At 36.8% G+C, this 23,986-nt stretch overlaps 1 protein-coding gene across 4 annotated transcripts in view; it reads right to left on the reverse strand.

Annotated features, from left to right (window-relative positions):
- Positions 1-23,986, reverse strand: part of CUL2 (cullin 2) — a 124,028-nt gene that overhangs the window by 44,413 nt on the left and 55,629 nt on the right. For all 4 annotated transcript variants that reach the window (XM_045586353.1, XM_045586344.1, XM_036454432.2 and 1 more), the window contains 5 exons: positions 12,503-12,608; positions 8,679-8,761; positions 6,654-6,750; positions 6,458-6,568; positions 2,516-2,678 (listed from right to left, as the gene is read on the reverse strand). In XM_045586353.1, coding sequence (XP_045442309.1) covers positions 2,516-2,678; positions 6,458-6,568; positions 6,654-6,750; positions 8,679-8,761; positions 12,503-12,608 — 560 coding nt within the window. The remainder of the gene's footprint in view (positions 1-2,515; positions 2,679-6,457; positions 6,569-6,653; positions 6,751-8,678; positions 8,762-12,502; positions 12,609-23,986) is intronic.

The raw sequence follows: 23,986 nt of genomic DNA on the forward strand, positions 1-23,986 counted from the left end.
TTGACCTGTGCCAATGAGAGGTGAAAAATGTCTGTCGAAAGGCTTCTTTTTAAACTTTTTTTTATTAAAGTATATAATATACATACAGAAAAGTGTGTATCTCAATAAATTATCACAAGTGAACACAAACAAACACCTTCATGTAATCACTACACAGGATAAAAAACACATTACCTACACCTAGAAGTCCCCTTCCCCCCTCTTCCCAATCATTACTCCTCTTGCTCTTCTGCAATGGTAATCACTGTCATAAGAACTAAACCAAAGATTACTTTTGCCTATTTTGAACTATCTATAAAAATGGAATCAATACAATTCTTTTATGTTTACCTTCTTTTGTTCAAATGTTTATATGTATGTTGTTATATGTAAATGTAATTTGTTCATTTTCACTCTTCTATTATATCCCACTGTATAAATATACTGTACTTCATCTATTCTATTGTTATTAGACATTTGAGTTGTTCCATTTGGTTATTACAAAAAAATGCTGCTATGAACTTTTTTGTATATATTTGCATATTCTTTTGCCAGGGAATTATATGTATAGGAAAGGGATAGCTTTCATATATTCAACTTTAGCAGTTAATGCCAGTTTTTTCAAAGTGGTTGCATCAATTTATATTCTCAGCCCAGTATATAACAAATTCCCACTATTCTACATGCTTCCCAACACTTATTATTATTTTAGATTTTTATAATTGATTTTTAGAAAGAGAGGAAGGGAGAGGGAAAGAGAAACATCTATGTGAGAGTGAACACCGATTGCCTGCTCCTGCACAGCCCCTACTGGGAATCAAGCCCAAATCCCTGCATGTGCCCTGACTGGGAATCTAACTGACAACCTTTCAGTGCCTGCGATGATGCCCAAAATACTGAGCCACATTGACCAGGGTCCAAAATTATTATTTTTAATTTTTAAAGTTTCAATCAGAAGTATTGATAGCTTAGTGTGGTTTTAATTTGCATTCCCCTGTTTTAATGAGATTAAATGCCTTTTTATGTTTATTGGCCATCTGGATATCCTCTACTCTCCTGTGCCTGTTCAAATTTCTTGGCCATTTTACATTTGAACATAAACCTTTTGTAGTCACTGCAAATATATATTTACCCTATGACTATCTTTTGATAATCCAGAGTTCTTAATTTTAAAGCAGTCCACTTGATCAATCTTTCCTTGTGGTTGGTGCTTTTTCTGTCTTACTTAAAATATCTTTCCCTATTTCAGGGTCATGAAGTTATTCTCCTATATTATCTCCTAGAATTATTTTTGTTTTACATTTAGATCAAAAGCCTACAATGAGCCAAAACCAGTTTGGCTCAGTGGATAGAGCATCAGCCTGTGGACTGAAGGGTCCCAAGTTCGATTCCGGTCAAGGGCATGTATCTTGGTTGTAGACACATCCCCGGTAGGGGGTGTGCAGGAAGCAGCTGATTGATGTTTCTCTCTCATCGATGTTTCTAACTCTCTATCCCTCTCCCTTCCTCTCTGTAAAAAAATCAATAAAATATATATAGTAAAAAAAAAAAAAAAAAATGCCTACAATGACCCTGCCTAGCATGAATCAGTGGTTAGAGTGTCAGCCTACACACCAGAATTTCAAAGGTTCCATTCCTGCTTAATTGAGAGCATGAACCTGTGTCCCAGGTACGATTCCTGACCTGTATGGGAGGCAACCAATCAATGTGTCTTGTTTCTCTCTCTCTCTTTCTCCACCTCCCTCCTTCCTTCTACTCTTTCTAGTTATCAGTAGAAAAAAATATCCTCACTCTTTGGGTGAGGATTTTAAAAAGCCTATAATAACTTGATTTTTATATAGTGTCTAAGGTAGAGATCAAATTTCATATTTCTCTAATGAATAGCCAGTTGACTCAACATTATGGGTTGAAAAGACTATCATCTTTCACCTAATACTCTGTAGTGCCCCTTTTGCCTTAAATCAAGTATTTTCATTTTTAATTATTTATTTACCAGAAGCCATAAGAGAAAGTTCATTTAGAAAGTCAGAGAGTTACAAGTAGTGATCTGTAGAATAAATGGGCTTAAAAAACAAGTTACAGAAGCAAAAAAGGCTCTTGGAGCTTAGGAGGAAGAGAGAGACCAGGACCAGGAAAATGCACCTGGGAAAAGGTGCAGGCATGCTCTATAGAGAGAGCTGCTGTATTTTTATTTTGTCTGCCACCTATTTTGAGTGAGATTGTGCATCTCCATATATTTAAAATTCATTTATATTTCCCTGCTATATTCTTTTCCTTTTTCCTATTGTTATTAAAATTCTTAATTAAGGCAATTAGCTCTTATAATACATAAAAATGTGCAAACCTATTTTCTCAGGTTTTTCTTTTAGTTTAGAATGCCCTTTGTGAATATACTTGGTTCCAAAATAGTCCTTTAAAATAAATTATGAATTTAGAGATTATGACTAAAATATACTTTAAATTTAAGTTAACTTGACTCCATAAAAAGTGGTTTATAATTCTATTTTAATTTACATTTATATTTCGTGTCACTTACCATTTTTTTTCTCTTGTCGAATGATATTATGACATTCTGCATGTAAGAACTGTAAGTGGTCTGCTACCATTCGTTGCTGACATTCATTAATCACTTTAGTATATGAACTTGGGTGCAAGTATTTTCGACATCGAATTTCTTCATCTTTTAATCTACCTAGAACCTTTAGAAATATATTGTTATAGCATAAACTACCAGGAGAAAAAAACTGTAATATCAGTAAGTAGCTTAGGTAGCCTAATTTAATGGTTCAGTTAAACATGGCCAAGTAATGAATAATGATTACACAAGCAATTTAAATCCACATTCCATAAATGAATTCAAATTTAATTTAAGCTACTAGCTGTCACCTATATTTCACCACAGTCTTATGAAAAAGAACTAAAGTTATGTAGTCTACATTTTGTCTTCATTTACTGATCCTGATCATCCTATCATATAGACAACCTAACATGCAATAGGACAAGCGAGTAAAGATTATTAAAAACCAAACAGATAGTCACTTTATAAATATCTAATTATTAATATAAAAATAAGTCATATTAACTGGATCAAGTAGATTAATCTGATTATTTTATGTTGGTGCCTTGAAAATGGTATTAATATCATAGTTAACTATCACAGTAAAGATTTCATTAAAATTTTTTAAGTCAAAATATACTTAGGCATAGTTAAATATGTCGATCAAGACCTTTATTTTTATTTTTCCTACATAAAAAGCACTGAGCTACAAACAATACACTGGTTAACATTAACAAGAACTAAGAAAGATAACAGCCAGGGAATTGGGCTAATTTCTACCTCAAAACAAAACTAATTTGCAATGAAAATCATGCCAGCACAGAGCATACATACACAAATGTTTAGATTTGAAAATATTCTGATCCTGACTGACATGTTCAGTGGTTAGAGCGTCAGCGCATGCACTGAAGGATCTTGGGTTTGATTCTCAGTCAAGGGCACATTACTTGGGTTGCAGGTTCCATTCCTTGTGGAAGGCAACCAACTGATGTGTCTTTCTCACATTGATGTCTCCTTCCCATTCCTCCCTCTCCCCGCCCCCCATCCCTCCCTCTCCTATACCTTCTCTAAAAATCAATGAAAAATATATTTTCAGGTGATGATTAACAAAACAGAAAAAGGAAAGTATTCTGTAATGTAAAACTATGGATCTAGAGTTTCTGAACTGGTCCCAGGAACTTTGTGCATTTAAGCCTTTGGGAAGAACTGCTTGAGTTCGCCTGTGCATAAGGTGATGCTGAGAGAGAAAATGATGTTGAGAGGGGAAATAACACATTCCTGGAAACCTCTCAGATATCTTTCGATGAAAGTGAGGTCAAGACTGAGAGATACAATCCTATCTTTCTTATTGTGCTACCATGTTGTGTGGAGCCAGGAGTTCAGGGCAAAGTCATAGAAACCAAAGGTGGGGTCTAGAGTATTTCATCAACAAAGTAAGTCATTTTGGTCATCATGTTTTTCTTTTAAAATAAAAATAGTCCTGCCCGACCAACATGGCTCAGTGGTTGAGCATCAATCTATGATTCCCAGTCAGGTTACATGTCCAGGTTGCCAGCTTAATCCCCAGTGGGGGTATGCAGGAGGCAAATGATCAGTGATTCTCTCTCATCATTGATGTTTCTATTTCTCTCTCCTTCTCCCTTCCTCTCTGAAATTAATAAAAGTATATTTTTAAGATTTAAAAAATAAGTTCTTGCCGAAACCGGTTTGGCTCAGTGGTAGAGCGTCGGTCTGCGAACTGAAAGGTCCCAGGTTTGATTCTGGTCAAGGGCATGTACATTGGTTGAGGGCTCATCCCCACTAGGGGGTGTGCAAGAGGCAGCTGGTCGATGTTTCTCTCTCATCGACGTTTCTAGCTCTCTATCCCTCTCTCCTCCTCTCTTTAAAAAATCAATAAAATATATTTTAAAAAAATAAAAATAAATAAGTTCTTATACAGAGGGAAGATGATTATGTGAAGATAGACAAATACCCATAAGTTCAATTAAAAATTAATTAAAATAAAAATGTACTAAAAGTAGCATGTCTAGTAGTTATTTATACCATACTCTAACTTTAATATTTTATGGATTAACTAAATGCAACACTAATTAAGAGTGTGGGTCTGAGGGAGCTAAGGGAGGAGGAGAAAAAGAAAACTGCTAACTGGGTGGGGCTGAGGCTTAGGTGCATATTAAGAGAAACAGACAAGGCTGGAGTGTCGGGATCAGGGCTTCAATAGCTATAAAACCACTATAGCTGGGGGGAAAGGCAAAAATTAAGAGGAAATATATATAGAAAGGGAAGTAGGAAGGCTACATTATTTAGTTTGATTACTCTTATAAATGCTATTTTCCCAACAGAGCTTTTAACAGTTTGATATAAGATTTACATATCATATGATTCACCCATGCAAGGGTGAATTCAAGTTTTTGGTATATTAGATTATTAGTGTTTTCAAAATTGTGATAAAATGTATATAACATAAAATTTGCCATTTTAACCATTTTTAAATATATAATTAAATGGCATTATATTCACAATGAACAATTTCTAAAACTCTTTCATCACACCAAACTCTATAACATTAAGCAATAACTCCCTATCCACACCTTCTAAAAACTTCTAATCTACTTTCTGTCTCTAAGAATTAGCCTATTCTAGATATTTCATCTAAAAAGTATAAAATATTTTTGCCAATGGCCTCTTTTGAGAGCCAGATATAATGAGGTGTATGCATCACTTAATTTTGTGAGCACTTTTCTAGATTGGATCTAGATCCTTTAACAAGAGTCTAAGATGCATAAAGGCTAAGAGCTGAGGACTAATGTGTAACCTGCATGCAATAGATGGAGGAAAATGCCCCAGACTTACTCAAGAGCTAATGAGTGACAAAAAAAAGGAAGAGGCTAAACAGCTAAGACTTCTAGGCCTGGATTTTGTGAAATATTATATATAACAGCTTATCAGTAAGTAATGGTATTTCTTGACCTATGTTCTATACTATGAACTATGTACATACTATAGCTATTCTACTTATATTTATCTTTCTTGCTTAAATTAGAAAAATCATCCTATAATGAAATGCTTGAAATCCAATACTGCAGATGGGAGAAAAAAAAAACCTTATTAAAATTTCTTACATATATTGTGTGATGACTGAATTTATACTATGACTAATACTTTTACTGAGAAAATACACATAGAATTTTAAATATGGTCATCAATATGTGTTGGTTTAATGATTAAAATTTCTTGTGGAGAGCCCAGCTACTGTGGCTCAGTGGCTGAGTATCGACCTATGAACCAAGACGTTATGGTTCGATTCCCGGTTAGGGCACATACCAGGGATGCGGGCTCGCTCCCCAGTGGGGGACATGCAGGAGGCAGCTGATCACTGATTCTCTCTCATCAATGATGTTTCTGTTCCTCTCCCCTTCTCCCTTCCTTTCTGAAATCAATTTCAAAAATAAAAATTTCTTGTGGAGAAATTAAATTTTTTTCATTAAAAACTTTATAGACCAGAAGAGTGATCTATCCAAGTATCTACAAAATTATTATATTTTTCCTTCCATTTTAAAGGAAGAAGATAAAAACCTAAACACCTAGCATCTATACTATTCCCTAAACATATCCACTAAGCATGAAAGATAGATTTTGCCAAAACATAAATACATGTTAATTTTAAAGACAAGCAAATCAAGCAATCAGGATTTATCAAAAAGTATCAATTATGATAAAAATCAGAAAAGCACATTTCTTCATGGAATATGCTACAGCAAGAAAAATAATTTATCAATAGGTATTGTACATTAACTATAACTCGGAGTAAATACCAAACAGAAACTTTTTCATCAAAAATATATATTAACAAGAAAACTGTTCCATAAAACCATGCCTGAATATAAGAAATTATGTGTTTAACATACGTTTCTTTCTTACCTTTTCCATATATTGTGAGCAGTTTGATTCTTGTAATAAATTTGAAGCTTCTTGTTTGTAATACTCTCCTGTTTCAGTCAGAAAGGGGAGCTCAAAGATTTCCTGATAAAACTAAATAAATTAATTAAAATCAGATTGAAAAAAATAAAAACAAGCAATTTAAGAAATTAAAGGTCTGATTACACAAGATTTTTACCTTTAAGGGGAATTTTTTCTTATACTGTTCAACATGAACAAAGGAGTTAATAACCCCGTGGATTACTTTCTGGTTTGGGTCTTCACCACCACGATCACTAAAAGAAGGTATGACACAAAATATTCTTAAGAACACAAATTATCTATGGAAATACCAAAGTATGACAAAACATGACTGCTTATTCTATTAGTTGAATTAAATTGTAAAGCATCAATGTGTCATAACACTTAAAATTTTAACTTTTTCACTTAACAGCCAAATTAATATTTGATACTTAGTGAACACATTGGATGTCATTTCAATAAATAAAAGCCTTGATTGTAAAATTAAGCCTATTCTGTTGCTACTAAGCCTATTCTGTTGCCCATCAATTCAATACTTTAATGTTGGTGGTCAAGAATATCTGAACTTCACTCACCAAAAACACTATTATAAGATTTGTCTATAGAACATATCACTCACTGAAATGGCTAATAACTAGTTCTCTCTAAGAGATCTGGAAGAGCCGAAACCGGTTTGGCTCAATGGATAGAGTGTCGGCTTGGAGACTGAAGGGACCCGGGTTCGATTTTGGTCAAGGGCATGTACCTTGGTTTCGGGCATATTCCCAGTAGGGAGTGTGCAAGAGGCAGCTGATCAATGACTCTCTCTCATCGATGTTTCTAACTCTCTATCCCTCTCCTTTCCTTTCTGTACAAAATCAATAAAATATATTAAAAAAAAAAAAAAGAGAGAGAGAGAGAGAGAGAGAGATCTGCAAGAGTTGCTGAGTTTCTTCCCATTCAAGCACAGGAGTCTTTTTACCTTTAAGGGAAATCTTTTCTTATACTGTTCAACAGCCAAGGGAGCAGGAGGGGTTAACTGGTGAGCGGCTGGGGCTGGCTGGTGAGCAGGCCAATGGTGCCCCCCAATCGCCCTACTGGTCACCTCCTGCAGAGGGAGGCAACCAGTGGCGGCAGCAGGGGGTAGGGCTGATGAGTGGGCAGCGCCAGGTCTGCCAAGGCGGGTGCCAGTGGGGGTCCCCCGATCGCCCTGCTGGTCACTCCACAGATCGGCCCTGATCACCAGGCAGGCCTAGGGACCTTACTTGTGCATGAATTCTGTGCACCGGGCCTCTACTATAGCCAATAATGACTATGTATGGTGCCAGGTGGGTACTGGAAATATCAGGGGAACACTGTAAAAAATATGTGCTTATGTATAGACCTGAAATTAACACAAAATAATAGACTATAAACTGTAATTTAATAATAAAATAAAAATTTTAAAATTAAATTTTAAAAAATAAGAAAGAAGTAAAAAAGAAAGAAGATTCCGATAGAGTGGTCATTATCACACTGCAATTCACTAGTCTAAGTAATTCCTATAAACATTAGTTCCAGTAACCTGAAATTGCATAACTGATTTTTAATGCTTTTGTTTCTCCAAAGCTGATTTAATTCTTCTGACTTCCTAGTAAAAATCTTTTAAGCCAGAGCTGACCCACGGATATTCTATTCTGAACTCCATAGGAAAACTTCCTTTGTCTCAACCTCGATTCACATAACAATTAGGTAAAGAGTTAATCACTCCGGGCCATGAGTAGAATGGAAAGCTATTTCCCATAAATCTGCTAGACAGTAACAGGCAAGTTACTGGTTTAACACTGAGGCTAAGAGAAAAGGAACTAACTAGAATAATCTGCTTTCTTGAATAGGTTATCCTCATCAGGCTTTAAACTGAAATAATATGTTCAAACAACTCAGCACTCCCTATAAAGTCCAAGAGGTTTCAGAACTGAAAAACAGTAAGGGACTTACTTCCCTCAAGGACTTATTTATTTACTAAGCACATTTAAGCTATAAGTATAGACCAAAGACTTGCCCCCAAAAATTAACAACAATTTTTAAACATCGGCATTAAGATAGAAAATGAGGCTCATTACAATAAAATGAGACCTATGTCTGGTCAATAGCCAAGCAACTATTAAACAATATCAAAACAGCAAATTAGAACTGACTCAAGAAGGTAAATATCAGAACTCACTTTTTGATTTCTCTGAGCAGCATTCGGATAAGGATGGTCTGAAGTGGTTCAACCAGTAATTTCTTCCACATGTCCAATGCTAGCTGCCAAAAAAATAAAAACTATCAAAGACTGAATTACTTAGTATTTCTTTATAACATTTGTTTAAGACTTTTAAAAAATATCCAGCAAAAGAATTATCTAAAATATTTCAAAATTCAAATAAAATTTAATAAATGTAAGGAAAATTAATGTCTAATTTTAAATGACATATTAGACTTGTACAAAAAACAGAATAAACCTTCTTTAAATTAGTTGAAATTTTACAGAAATAATTAATTTTTATAAAACCTTATATAACTATTAAATGCTCAGTATTATGGAGGGACTATTGATGCCAAGATTGTAACAACCAAAGGAGTTACATTGAATAAAATAATGTAATTTGGCTATTAGCTAATTTTTTAAATTATAAAGCCTCTCATACAAACATAAAAGGATAAGTCAACTTAAAGGATAGTAAAATAAAATAAATCTGTATTTACCAGATTTATGAAATACGACTTCACCATTACCATTGCCCCAAATGTACTCCTACTTCCCCCTCAGATGTTTCTGCTATCCTGAATCTGTGCTAATCATTCCCTCACTTACAATTGGACCAAATATATAAGTATCCCCATATAATATTTTTAAAGTTGACCATTTCTGACCTTGCTAATGAAATCACACTGTATACTTTTTTTATGAATGGTTTTTTAAATTTTTTAACTGTTACTGAAATTATCTAAATTGAAAGATACAGCTATATAGTTTAATCATTGACACTGCTACATAGTAACCTATTGTATAAATACACCATGATTTATTTTTCCCTTTTACTGCCCATGACATGTTTGTGATTCCAGTTTTGCTATTTGAGAAAAATGCTACTATCTTGTATATATCTTCTGTTGAACATAAGCAAAAAGTTCTCGGATATACACCTATCATTGGAGATGCTGCTTTATAGGGCTAGGGACATATACAGCTTTATTAAGTCAAGCCAAATGGTTTTCCAATATGTGCTCACACTACAGGCCCATGCACGAAATTCGTGCAAAAGAAGGCCTTCCTTCCCCTGGCTGCCGGCATTGGCTTCCCTCCAGCAGCCAACAGGCACCCCAGGCACCCAGGACCCAAGCTTCCCTCACAGCCCTGGCTTCATCCGGAAGGTCATCCAGTCTAATTAGCATATTATACTTTTATTATTATAGAAGAAGATAAGCAATGAATGAGAGTTCCCATTAGTTAACGTCCTTGGCAACAAGTATGACTTTAAACTTTGCCAATCTGTTGGATGTAAAATAGCATCTCCTGTAATTTTAAATGGCCTTTTCTCAAATGAAATTGAGTATCATTTTATATGTTTATGGTGCATATCAGTTTTTTTCTTGTGAAATTCACCTCTTGCCCATTATCTCATTAATATTTATCTCATTCTTAATGAAACCTAGGAGTTCTTTATATATTATAGAAATTAACCCCTTGACAGTTTAACATATTATAGTTTGTGACTTGACTTTTTACTTTTTTTTTTTGTAAAAATATATTATAATATGCTCAAAGTTATCAATCTTTTCCTTTATCATTTGTATTTTTTGTGACTTTTAAGGACTCTTTCCCTCCCCTAAGATCATAAGGGTATGGTCATAGGATCATAAGGTCTTCTATATTGTCTCCCAAAAGTTTTCAAGTTTTCCCTTTCACATTTAAGCCTTTAAACTACTGTATATTTTTCCTGTACATAGTACAAATTATTCCAGAATCAAAAACTAATTGCTCCTGTTTCTAACTGAACTGCATCAACAGAGATATAAGACTTTTTTTGCCTCTATATTCTGTTTCTCTGGAGTAACTCTACTCAGGTCCATTGGTAATTCTATTTCAAATAAATAAAAGCATCTGTCCTCTTACAAGGAACATTCTTCAAGTTTTGCATTTTTTTAAAATAGCATGAACAAGTAAAAATAGAAGGTAATACATAAAATGAGATTTTAATACAAATGTTTTAATGCAAACATTACTCTAGAGTATTTATTTCGCAATCAGCATATGCATTATACAATTCTCCACACTTAAATCTGAGCTGTGGTGGGAAGGCAAACTGGTAAAGCCTTTTGAAAGGCAAGTTGGCAGAGCAAGCTTTAACCCAGAAAATCAAGTTCCAGGTACCCACTCTATAAAAATTTCTGCTTCTATATAAAGATACATACATAAATATAATTCCATGAGTGTAACTTTTTTGTCTACTTTGTTCACTACTGTATTCCTAAAATACAGAACAGTGCCTGGCACACAGAGGGATTCAAAAATATTTAATAAATAAATGATGTTCACTGTAATATTGTTTGTAATAACAAAAAAAGAAAAGACAAGCCGAGACCGGTTTGGCTCAATGGATAGAGCGTCGGCTTGGGGACTGAAGGGTCCCGGGTTCGATTCCGGTCAAGGGCATGTACCTTGGTTGCGGGCATATCCCCAGTAGGGGATGTGCAGGAGGCAGCTGATCGATGACTCTCTCTCATCGATGTTTCTAACTCTCTATCTCTCTCCCTTCCTCTCTGTACAAAATCAATAAAATATATATTTTTTAAAAAGATTCTAAAAAAAAAAAAGACAAATCATTTAATAAATTATTAATAAATTATTGTTATTTGCCTAATGTAGAATATTAACCACTCACACAAAAATTAACTAATGTGAAAAGAACTCTTAGACATGTTAACAAAAAGGGTATAAAATACAAGTTCGAGGACTTTAGATATGGTATGACACCATAGTTTAAAAAATAAAATAAAAACTATTATCCATGTATGCATGAAATTTATATGCAAATACACAGGTAAAATTCAGAAAAGATATAAATCAAATTGTGTATAGTGATTTCCTCAGGGAAAAGGAGCAGGTTTGATGGGTTAATAAAGAATAATCATTAAGTACAATAAAATACTCACTTATAAACCGACTAAATTAAAGCAACCATTGTTAAGATACTGGTATTTCTCACTAATGTGCTTCACGGTATCCTTTTTCCCCCTTCAATTTTATTCCTATTAAGTATACCATTAAAGGTCCTATGAACCATTTTCTACTACTGTTTTATTCATTTGCCCACTTTTATAACAAAATCATACTGGATATATTCTTCCATATAAGCTTTTTATTGTTGGCCACTGGAAATTTATATTGTCTATCCATTATAAATTTGACTGCAAGGAATACTTTCAAACAAATTTCCAACAAATTTCTTAAAAGGATGATTCTAATGTAAATCTCTAATAATACTACATCTTATGTTTATTTCCTTCAATAACCACATCTTATGTTTATTTCCTTCATCATAATTTAACATTAATTTCTTTACTTCTTTGGCATCTGCTTTCCATGAGGACAGGGACCTTATGTTTGTTCACCACTGCATCTACCATTTCTGGCTACTCAACAAATACATATTACCTGGAAAAGCAAACATTATACTAGAGTATTTCTTTCACAATCAGCACATGCATTATATAATTCTCCACACTTAAATTTGAATAAACTACCTGAGCTGCATATATCACTGTTTTACTTTAAATTACTTTTAAAATTTAAAATATAAAATTCTTATATCTTTTCTGTTCTTCTTATCTATTTGAAGTTTCTTAGAAAATCATTACAGTATTTTATTTATTTAAAATTTAGAATGTTTTGAATTTTAACCTAGTTAATTCAGTGTCCTTTAAAAAAGGACAGTGAACCAAATATTTTTAAATAAATAAAAAACATTCTTATGCTTGACAGTATTTTAAAGAATTTTTTACCTCTCCTATTTCCATAAGCGGTTCATTCATATCTACACCACCATAGCCATACTGAAGGTCAGCTTCTGTCAATTTATTTTTTTTAATAAACTGGGTATTAAGATACCTGAAAAACAAATGTAATATCATTGAAAAGTATGTCAAATAGGTAGGAAAACAAATAGCTTGCAACTTTGGAACAATAATTTTAGGGTTACAAATCAAATACAGAATACGTAGTTGAGTAATATATCCAAAGATTTAAAATTATTACCCAACTTTCTATGTAAGGAATTAAGAGACAAAGGATAAGACCGTTAGAGCAGCAAAAACAAAACAAAACAAAACAAAACAAAAACAAAACAACCTATAATCACAGTTTCAATTTAAAAAACTCAAGGGATCCTTGCCAGGTGGCTCAGTTAGTTGGAGCATCATCCTATACACCAAAAGATTGTAGTTTCAATTTCTGGTCAGAGTCTATACATAGTTATAGGTTCGATCCCTAATCAGGGAACATATGGGAGGCATTGATGTTTCTTCCTCTCTCACATATCTCTCTTCTTCTCTCTAAAGTCAATAAACAATAAACATATACTTGGATGAGGGGAAGAAAAGAAGAAAAACAAAAAAAAAGGAGGGAGAGAAGAAGGAAGGGAGGAAGGGAGGGAAGGAGGGAGGGAGGGATGTAGAAACTCCAAAAGCCTATAGCCTAATGGATCTATCCAACAGACAACCCTTTAACAATCTCATTAGATCATTTCCAGATCATTCTCGGTAAGTCGAAATAAGATTGCTTTGCAAATAATTAAAAAAGAAAATGGTTAAAAACTCAAAGTCAGGTATGTTCTCTAATTTATACTTTTCCCTGCCGGGGGGCGGTGGGAGAGAGAGGGTTGGGGATTGAAGGTTTCAATTTTAAACAAAAAAATTTACAATCAGTGAGTAAGAAAATGAAATTAATTGTTACAGAACGTAAGAAGTATGAATAAAGCTGACATTTTGATCGCTCTGTCTACCTGAGAAAAACAGCTTTATAAAGAAAATGTTTCTAAGAGATTAAAAATAGTGGTGGAGTAAATGGATGCTATACACACAAACCCAGGAGAAAACTGGAATTGCAACTAAAATACAAAATAATCTTCCTAAATAATCAACTTAAAACTAGCAATAATTTTTCCAAGGATGGAAAGTGGAGACCGCATAGATACTGGTAGGAAAGGCAGAGGCACAGAAGAGCTGTGAAGGCCCCCAGAGATAGCAGCTGAAGTTCCAGAGAGGTATCTCAGCGATAAGGGGTTGTCACTGAGAATTCTGTGATCTAATCCCCAAGCTAGGCCTCTAGCAGAGAGCATCAGAACTGAGAAAGGTGCCCACATAACATTTGGCTGTGAAAAGCAGCAAGGTTGCATCTGTGGATGCAAACGTAGGACCTTTTTAATTATATTCAAAATATTGAGGCAGTCAACTGGTTAAAGAGCCAACACACAAAATTTAGTGTGCAGCCACTCACCTTGTGCACCAGCAGAGAAAGGAAAGAGTGGTTTGGAGCTGTGTGAGCAGAAGCCAGGGTTAAGGGCTCTGGGGTTAGATCCCGGAGAGCAGATACCCCGGTTTCCTATAGTAAGTCATTTCCTCACCACGCAGAGGTCATCTTTCTGGGGGAGACCTTTGCTATCAAAATGGGTTTTTGACTGGAGGGGTAGACAGTTGACCCACCCTATTGGAAAACCTGGGCCCCATCCTGTGGAGTTTCTGAGGGCCATTAAGAGACTGAGAATAACAATTAGCTTCTGGCAGAAATAAGTGCCCCATGCTGTAGGAAAACCTCTTGCTCCACCTGTGGAGGATTGCCTGAGGCAACTCTAGACAATACAATCACTCTACAGGCAGTGGTAGTCTCTAGAGCACATGTGTCAAACACAAGGCCCGCGGGCCAAATCCGTCCCACCAGGCCTTGCAATGTGGCCCGCACCGCGCTGTCATCACTGCACTCCGCTGTGTTTCCATCACAATGACAGTTTATGACTGTTCAGTAAACCATTCAGCCCGTGATTTAGGCTGGATTTTAGATTTTGGCCCCTTCTCTGATTGAGTTCGACACCCCTACTCTAGAGGCTTTGATCTAATTAGATCAAGAGGCATCTGATCTAATTAGTCAGAAACAGTGTGTGACATTGTCTTGCACTAAAGATTAGGTAAGATCTACCTAATACAGTCACAAACCCAAATAAGCAGCCAAAATGGGAAGACAAAAAACCTCCAACAGAAAGAAAAAAGAATTCTCTAGAAGAGCTAAATAAAATGGAGATAAGAAATTTATGAAACATAGAGTTTAGAATTATGATGGTAAAAATGCTCAAACCATGAGAAAAGATATGAGAGTTATGAAGAATGACATGGCTCTAATATCAAGCACACTGCAAGGAATACAGAGCAGATTAGGGAAAGCAAAGAATCAAATTAGTGGATTAAAAGATAAGGTAGGGGGAAAAAAATCACTCAATCAGGCAACCAAAAAGAGAAAACAATAAAAAAACAAGAGGACAGCTTAAGGGAGCTGTAGGACAAAATAAAATGTAACAATATTCACATAATAGATATGCCAAAAGGAGAAGAAAGTGAGCAAGGGCTAGAGAACTGGTTTGAAAAAAATAATGGCAGAAAACTTCGCTAACTTGGTAAAGGAAAAAGTCACACAAATCAGGAAGCACAGAGAGTTCCAAGCAAGATGAATCCAAACAGACACCCACCCAGATACTTCATAAATAAAATGACAAAAAAAATTTTAAAAAGAGGGAATCTTAAAGTCAGCAAGAGAAAAGCAATTTGTTACCTACAAAGGAGCTGCATAAGGCTGCTGGCTGATTTCTCAACAGAAACTCTACAGGACAGAAAGGAATGGAATGAAGTACTCAAAGTAATAAAAAGTGAGAATCCAAAAACAAGATTACAACATTCAGCAAAGCTATCATTCGAAATAGATAGTGAAATAAAGGGCTTCCCAGACAATAAAAAATAAAAAATAAAAATAAAAATAAAAAGGCTAAAGGAGTTTATCACCACCAAACCAGCACTACAAGAAATGCTAATGGAACTGCTGTAATGAGAAGAAATAGAAAGAAAAATGTAGGCATAGAGCCTAAACCAGTTTGGCTAGAGCGTCTGCGGACTGAAAGGTCCCGGGTTCGATTCCGGTCAAGGGCATGTACCTTGGTTGCAGACACATCCCCAGTAGGGGGTGTGCAAGAGGCAGCTGATCGATGATTCTCTCTCATCGATGTTTCTAACTTTCTATCCCTCTCTCTTCCTCTCTGTAAAAAAATCAATAAAAATAAAAAAAGAAAGAAAAATGTAGGCATAGAGATCTAAAATGACAATAAATAAGCATCTCTATCAATAATAACTTTAAATGTAAGTGAATTAAATGCTGCAATCAAAAGACAATATGTAGCTGAATGGATGAAAAAGCATGAGCCAATTATATGCTGTCTACAAGAGACTCAGCTCACAACAAAAGACTCATACACTGCCCTAACTGGTATGGCTCAGTGGATAGAGTGTCAGCCTGCAGATTGAAGATTCCCAGGTTCAATTCTAGTTAAGAGCACATACCTGGGATGCATGCTCGATCCTTAGTGGGGGCCATTCAGAAGGCAGCTAGCCAGTGATTCTTTCTCATAACTGGTATTTCTATCTCCTTCCTCTCTGAAATCCATCTTATATAATAAAAGGTTAATATGGAAACTGACCAAACAGCAAACATGCACTGACATGCACTGACCACCACAGGCCAATGCTCAATGCAGGAACTGCCCCCTGGTGGTCAGTGTGCTCCCACAGGGGAAGCACCACTCATCCAGAAGCCAGACTCAGGGCTGCCAAGTGCAGTGGCAGTGGTGGGAGCCTCTCAGGCTTCTGCAGCAGCACTAGGGATGTCTGACTGATGGTGTAGACTCACTCCCCATGACGGCTCCCAGACTGTGAAAGGGTGCAGGCTGGGCTGAAGGACCCCCCGCCTAACCCCCCGCCCAAGTGCATGTATTTCATGCACCAGGCCTCTAGCTACAAAATAAAAATAAAGAAGGTTCACACGGAATGAGAGTGAAAGGATTAGGGAAAATCTGTCATGCAAATGAAAACAAAAAAGAACTTGGGATAGCAATACTTATATCAGACCAAATAGATTTCTAAAAGAAGGCCATCAGAAGAGACAATAAAGGTCTCTAAAAATACTAAATGCATAGATCCAACACATGGATATAACTCTGGTAAACATATATACACCCAATATAGGACCACCTGTATATATATTTTTAAAAAAAAATTCTGGAGGACTTGAAGGGAGAGATCAACAACAAAACAGTTATTGTAGGGGACTTTAACACACTGCTGACCTCAATGGATAGATCTTTCAGACAAAAATTTAATAAGAAAACAGTGAATCTAAATGATACACTGGACCAGATGGATTTAACTAACATTTATAAAATATTTTGTGCCAAGTTGCATAATATACATTCTTGTCAAGTGTGCATGGGTCATGCACAAAGATAGGACACATGTCAAGACACAAAAGAAGTCTCTACAAGTTAAAGAAGATTGAAATCATATCAAGCATCTTCTTAGATCACAGTGGAATGAAATTAGAATCAACTACAGTAAAAACATTTAAACATATGGAGGCTAAATAACATGTTATTAAACAATGAATGGATTCCAATGAAATCAAGAAATGAAAAAACTTCCTGGGCACAAATGAAAATGAATAAAATGAACACACAACAACCAAAAATCTCTAGGACATGGTTCTTAGCACTACAGGCATACCTCAAAAAAAAAACCAAGTAAAATTAGTAATAAACTATTTACCCTACAACTTAAGAATTAAAAAAAGAGAACAACAAGAAAAGCTCCGAGGAAGTAGAGACAAGGGATTACTGAAGATTAGAGCAGAAATAAATGGCATAGAGACCAAAAAGAAAAAGAAAAAAAAAAATCAATGAAACCAAGATCTGATTCTTTTAAAAGATAAAAAAGATTGGTGAACCATTAGCCAGATTCATCAAGAAACAAAAAGAGAGGACCCAAGTAAATAAAATCAGAAACAAAAACTGAAAAAACCCTGCCACAATAGAAATACAAAGGATTGAAAGAAAATACTATTAATAACTATATGCCAACAAGGTGGACAATGTAGATGAAATGGACAAATTCCTAGAAAAATACAATCTCCCAAAACTAAATCAGGAAAAATCAGAAAACCTGAATAGACCAAGAACAAAAGATCAAATTGAAACACTAAACAAAAAACTTTCAGCAAACAAAAGCCCAGGTTGGGAAGGCTTCACAGGGGAGTTTTACCAAACATTTAAAAAAAGAACACCTATACTCCTTAAACTATTCCAAAACATCCAAGAGGAAGGAATACTTACAAACTTTTTTATAAGGCAGCATTATCCTAATTCCAAAATAAACAAAGATGCTAAAATACTCAATAAAATATTAGCAAATCGGACCCAACAATATATTTAAAAGATCATAAACCAAAGCAAAGTGGGAATTTATTCCAGGGATTCAGGCTGGTACAATATTCACAAATCAATATATGTAATACATTACATAAACAAATTGAAAAACAAAAATCACAGGATCATATCAAAAGACGCAAAAAAAGCATTCAACAAAAATCAAGGGCCATTTTTGATAAAAACTCTCAGCAAAGTGGGAACCGAGGGAACATTATCTCAACATGATAAAGGTTATATATGACAAAGCTACATCAAACATCATATCAATGGGAAAAAATAACAACCGTTTCCCTTAAGAAAAGGAACAAGACAGGGATGTCTGCTTTCACTACTCTTATTCAACATAGTTATGGAAGTCCTAGCCACAGAGATCAGAAAAGAAGAAATAAAAGGCATCCAAATGGAAAATGAGGAAGTAAAACTCTCATTATTCTCAGATGACATGATATTGTACATAGAAAGCCCAAAAAACTCCACAAGAAAATCTACCAGAGTTAAGAAAAGAATTTGGAAATGTAGCAAAATATAAAAATCAACACCCCAAATATTGATGGCTTCTCCCCCACCCCCATGGCTTTTTAATACACCAATAATGAATTATCAGAAAGAGAAACTAAACAATCCCATTTACCACAGCAACAAAACAAAAAAAATGAAGATACTTAGGAATAAACTTAACCAGAGTCAAAAGACTTGTACTCGAAAAACTTCAGGACATTGAAAAAAGAGATTGAGGAAGACATAAACAAGTGGAAGAATATACCATGTTCATAGACTGGTAGAATCAACATCATTAAAATGTCCATACTACCAAAGGCAATCTACAGATCTAATGCAATACCTATTAAACAGCATATTTTACAGATCTAGAACAAATACTCCAAAAATTTATATAGAACCAAAAAAGATCCCAAATATCCACAGCAATCTTGAAAAATAAGAAGAAAGTTGGAAGAATCACAATACCAGATATCAAATTATACCACCATAATCAAAACAGCCTAGTAGTGGCACAGTAAAAGGCATATACACTGAGTGGCAAGATTATTATGATTCTGAACACAGAATGATTTGGCCACTCAGTGTATTTTATTATATTATTCTATATAATAAAAGGCTAATATGCAAATTGTCCCCTCGACCAAGGAGTTCGACCAGCAGGAAGGATGGCTAACTGCCTATTTCCCCTCCCCCTGGCCAGGCTGGCTGGACCCCACCCATGCACAAATTCATGCACAGGGCCTCTAATATCCTATCTAATAAAAGGGTAATATGCAGATTGACTGACACTCTAACATAGGGGTGTCGAACTCAATCAGAGAAGGGGCCAAAATCTAAAAGCCAGCCTAAATCGCGGGCCAAATGGTTTACTGAACAGTCATAAACTGTCATTGTGATGGAAACACAGCGGAGTGCAGTGATGACAGCGCGGTGTGGGCCACATTGCAAGGCCTGGCAGGACGGATTTGGCCCGCGGGCCTTGTGTTTGACACATGTGCTCTAACACATAAACATAAGATGGCCACCCCCATGTGATCAAAGATGGCCGCCACAAGATGGCCAACAGAGGAGGGCAGTGGGGAGGGACCAGGCCTACAGGGGAGGGCTGTTGGGAGGGACCCAGGCCTGCAGAGGAGCGTAGTTGTGGGCAATCAGGCCAGCAGGGGAGGGCAGTTAGGGGTGACTGGGACAGCAGAGGAAAGCAGTTGGGGGCAAACAGGCCTGCAGGGGAGGGCAGTTAGGGGGGACGAGGCCCACAGGGGAGGGCAGTTGGGGGCAACCAGGCCTTAGGGGAGGGCAATTAGGGGCAATCTGGCCAGCAGGGGAGCAGTTAGGCATCAATCAGGCTGGTGGGGCAGTGGTTAGGGAGTGATGAAGCAGGCAAGCAGGAGAACAGTTGTGAGCCAGCAGTCCTGGATTATGAGAGGGATCCCAGATTGGAGAGGGTTCAGGCTGGGCTGAGGGACAGATAGACCCTCCCCTCTCCCCATACACGAATTTCATGGACCGGGCCTCTACATACACACACACACACACACACACACACACACACACACACACACTGAGTGGTCAGATTATTACATGTTCAGAGATCATAATTATCTGGCCACTCAGTGTATATCTATGGAACAGAACCGAGAAGACAGAAATCAACCCAAGCCATTACATTCAACTAATATTTAAAAAGGAGGCAAGAACATACAATGGACTCAAGACAGTCTATCAAATGGTATTGGGAAAATTGGGGCAGATATGTGCAAAAAAAAAAAAAAAAAAAAAAAAAAACCGAAAAAAAGTAGACAACCAACTTACATCATATACAAGAATAAAGTTAAAATGGATAAAAGACTTAAATGTGAGAAACCATAAAAATCCTAGAAGAAACCAGAAGCAGCAAAATCTGAGATATCTCTTATAGCAACATGTTTATGGACACATCTACTAGGGCAAAGGAAACTAAGGAGAAAAGAAATGAGACTACATCAAATTAAAAAGCTTCTGCAAAGCAAAAGAAACCATCAATAGAATGAAAAGGGAGCCCACTGTATGGGAGAACATATTTGGCAATGATACATCTAATGAAGGATTAATATCCAAAATATATAAGGAACTCATGAAACTTTTTTTTTTAAATATATTTTTATTTCAGAGAGGAAGGGAGAGGGAGAGGTAGAAACATCAATGAGAAAGAACCATTGATTGGCTGACTCCTGCACTCCCCCTACTGCGAATTGAGCTGGCCATGTGGGCATGTGCCCCTGACCAAAATCAAACCCAGGACCTCTCAGTCCACAGACCAATGCTCTGCCCAGTGGGCAAAACCAGCTAAGGCAGGAACTCATACAATTTAACAAAAGGAAGAAATCCAATTTAAAAATATGGGCAAAGGACCTAAATAGACACTTCTCCAAGAGATTTACAGATGGCCAAGAGACATGTAAAAATGCTCAGAGTCACTGATCATCAGAGAGATGCAAATTAAAACAACAATGGGGTATCACCTCACACCTGTCAGAAAGGCTACCATCAACAAAATAAAAAATGACAAGTGCTAAAGAGGATGTAGAGAAAAGAGAACCCTATTATATTGATGGCGGGAATGCAGACTGGTGCCACCATTGTGGAAAACAGCATGGAGTTTCTTCAAAAAATAAAAAATGCAACTGTTTTGACTCAGCGATCCCACTTCTAGGAATGTATCCTAAGGATCCCAAAATAGCAATTCAAAAGAATATGTTCACATCAGCATTATTTACAACTTGAGGCCCAGTGCACGAAATTCATGCATGGGTAGGGTCCCTGACCTGCGATCATTCCTTCCCCAGCTGCCAGACCTTTCCTTCATTCGGCACCACCCCCTGGTGGTCAGCACATGTCATAGCAAGCAGTCAAACTCCCAGTTGGTCAAACTCCCAAGGGCATTATTTACATACTAGCCTTTTTTTATATAGGATAGCCAAAATCTGGAAACAGCCCAAGTGCACATCAGTAGATGAGTATGTAAAAAAGCTATGTAGCCCAGCCAGCATGGCTGGGTGGTTGAGCATCGCCCTATGACCCAGGAGGTTATGGTTCAATTCTCAGTTAGGACACATGTGTGGGTTGTGGGCTCGATCCCAATAGGATTCAGGAGGCAGCTGATCAATGATTCTCTCTCATCATTGATGTTTCTATCTTTCTCTCCCTCTCCCTGCCTCTCTGAAATAATATAGATACAGATATAGATATAGATATAGATATATAAGGATATAGATATAGATATATATGTAGATGTAATCCCCTTCCTCTAAGATCAATATGTAAATACATACATACATACATACATACATACATACATACATAGTTGTGGTACATTTACACAAACCAATACTACACCAGCTTAAAAAGAAAAGGAGAGATCCAAGATGGTGGCTTAGGTAAACACACCTAAACTGCTGCCATACCCAACAATTTCAAAACTACAACTAAAAGACAAAACGTCTATCACCCAGAACCACAGGAAAGCTGGCTGGGTAGAAGCTCTACAACTAGACTGAAAGAGAAAGCAGCATTCAGGGCACAAGTGCTCAAAAACTGAGTACGAGGGCACGCGCGATACGGGCTGACAGCGGATCCCAGCTAGCGGAGGGTGTTGCTTTCTTCAACCCGAAGAGAGACAAGCTCCCAATCTCTCTGAAATCCAGTTTCTGGAGAGAAGCTGGACTGCCTGTCATCGGGTTGGAAAGTGAGGGTGGCTTGCTTGCAGAGCTGCGAGCAAGAATAATTGTTTGCTGTGCGGGGGCGCGAGACATGGGGACGCAGACAGAGAGGCAAAGAAGGCTGACTGGCAGCCATCGCTATTTGCCATGCCCTAATCTAGTGATGCCCTGAGACCCCACCCCACACAATCTACAAATACACCCAAGCTCCAAGTAGCAGCTTTTGCATATGAATGGCCTTCTCTATTGCAGTTTAACCTAGCAACTTGCAACCTGGTGCAGACAGCTCCAAAGCCTCCAACCTCCAAGCAGGGAGGAGAGGACTGTGGTTCTCACTGTAGCTCCTGCAGGGTGACCGCAGAACTGCACCCCATTGGAGATACAGAAGCCAGTGTATCTAATGGTCAGTGTGAGACACCAGATTTCAACTCCTCACTTCTATAAGTGCCACATTCGGACTCAGTGAGCACCAAAGCCCCACTGAAACAAGGCCTACATAATAAGCGTGTCTCCAGCATAGCAGTTCTTCCATTATAGACACAGCAGGTCCTCACAGCCAATTGATCACAGATCAATTCCTCCCAGTGTACCAACAGCAATCAAGGCTTAACTACACCAAGACTTTGTACTCAGCCCACAAAGGGGTGTGCCAAGAGTAACCATCTCAGGTGATTGGGGAAGCTGAGCTACTGGCCCCTATAGGACACATACCACACAAAGCCACTCAGTCAACACAGGGAGGCAGCCAAAATGTGGAGACACAGAAGCATGTCACAAATGGGAGAGATGGAGGAAAGTAAACTACTGGACGACACAGAGTTCAGAGTCACATTTATAAGGCTACTCAAAAATCTTCTAAAAACCGCTGAGAAATTTGATGAGACCTTCAAGGACCTTAATGAGAATACCAAAAAATTGGAAAAGGACCAGTCAGAAATTAAGCATACACTGTCTGAAATAAAGAATTTATAGAAACTCAACTGTCAATCAACATACCCTAAGAATCAAACCAAAGATCTGGAATATGAGGAAGCAAAAAAACACCCAACCAGAGAGGCAGAAAAAAGAACAATCCAAAAATGTGAGGATAGTGTAAGGAGCATCTAAGACGGCTTTAAGTGTACCAACATCCACATTTTTGGGGTGGCAGAAGAAGAGAGAGAGCAAAATATTGAAGGCCTATTGAAAGAAATAATGACAGAAAACTTTCCCTACCTGGTAAAAGAAACAGACTTACAAGTCCAGGAAGCGCACAGAACCCCAAACAAGAGGAATCCAAAGAGGACCACACCAAGACACATCATAATTAAAATGCCAATGGCAAAAGACAAAGAGAGAATCTTGAAAGCAGCAAGAGAAAAAGTTAGTTACCTACAAGGGAGTACCCATACGACTGTCAGCTGATTTCTCAAAAGAAACTATGCAGGCTAGAAGGGAGTAGCAAGAAATATTCAAAATGATGAACAACAAGAACCTACAACCAAGATTACTCTACCCAGCAAAGCTATCATTTAGAATTGAAGGTCAGATAAAAAGCTTCACAGACAAGAAAAAGTTAAAGGAGTTCATCACCACCAAACCAGGATTACATGAAATGCTGAAAGGTATTCTTTAAGAAGAGGAAGAAGAAAAAGGTAAAGATAAAAATTATGAACAACAAAAAGGCATCAAATACATACCTACCAACAAGTGAATCTAAAAATCAAGTGAATAAAAAGTTTGAAAAACAGAATGGACTGTTGGATATAATAGCATCAGGGACATAGAAAGAGAGT

Source organism: Pipistrellus kuhlii, unplaced genomic scaffold (genome assembly GCF_014108245.1).
Source record: "Pipistrellus kuhlii isolate mPipKuh1 unplaced genomic scaffold, mPipKuh1.p scaffold_m20_p_1, whole genome shotgun sequence".
NCBI lineage: Eukaryota > Metazoa > Chordata > Mammalia > Chiroptera > Vespertilionidae > Pipistrellus > Pipistrellus kuhlii.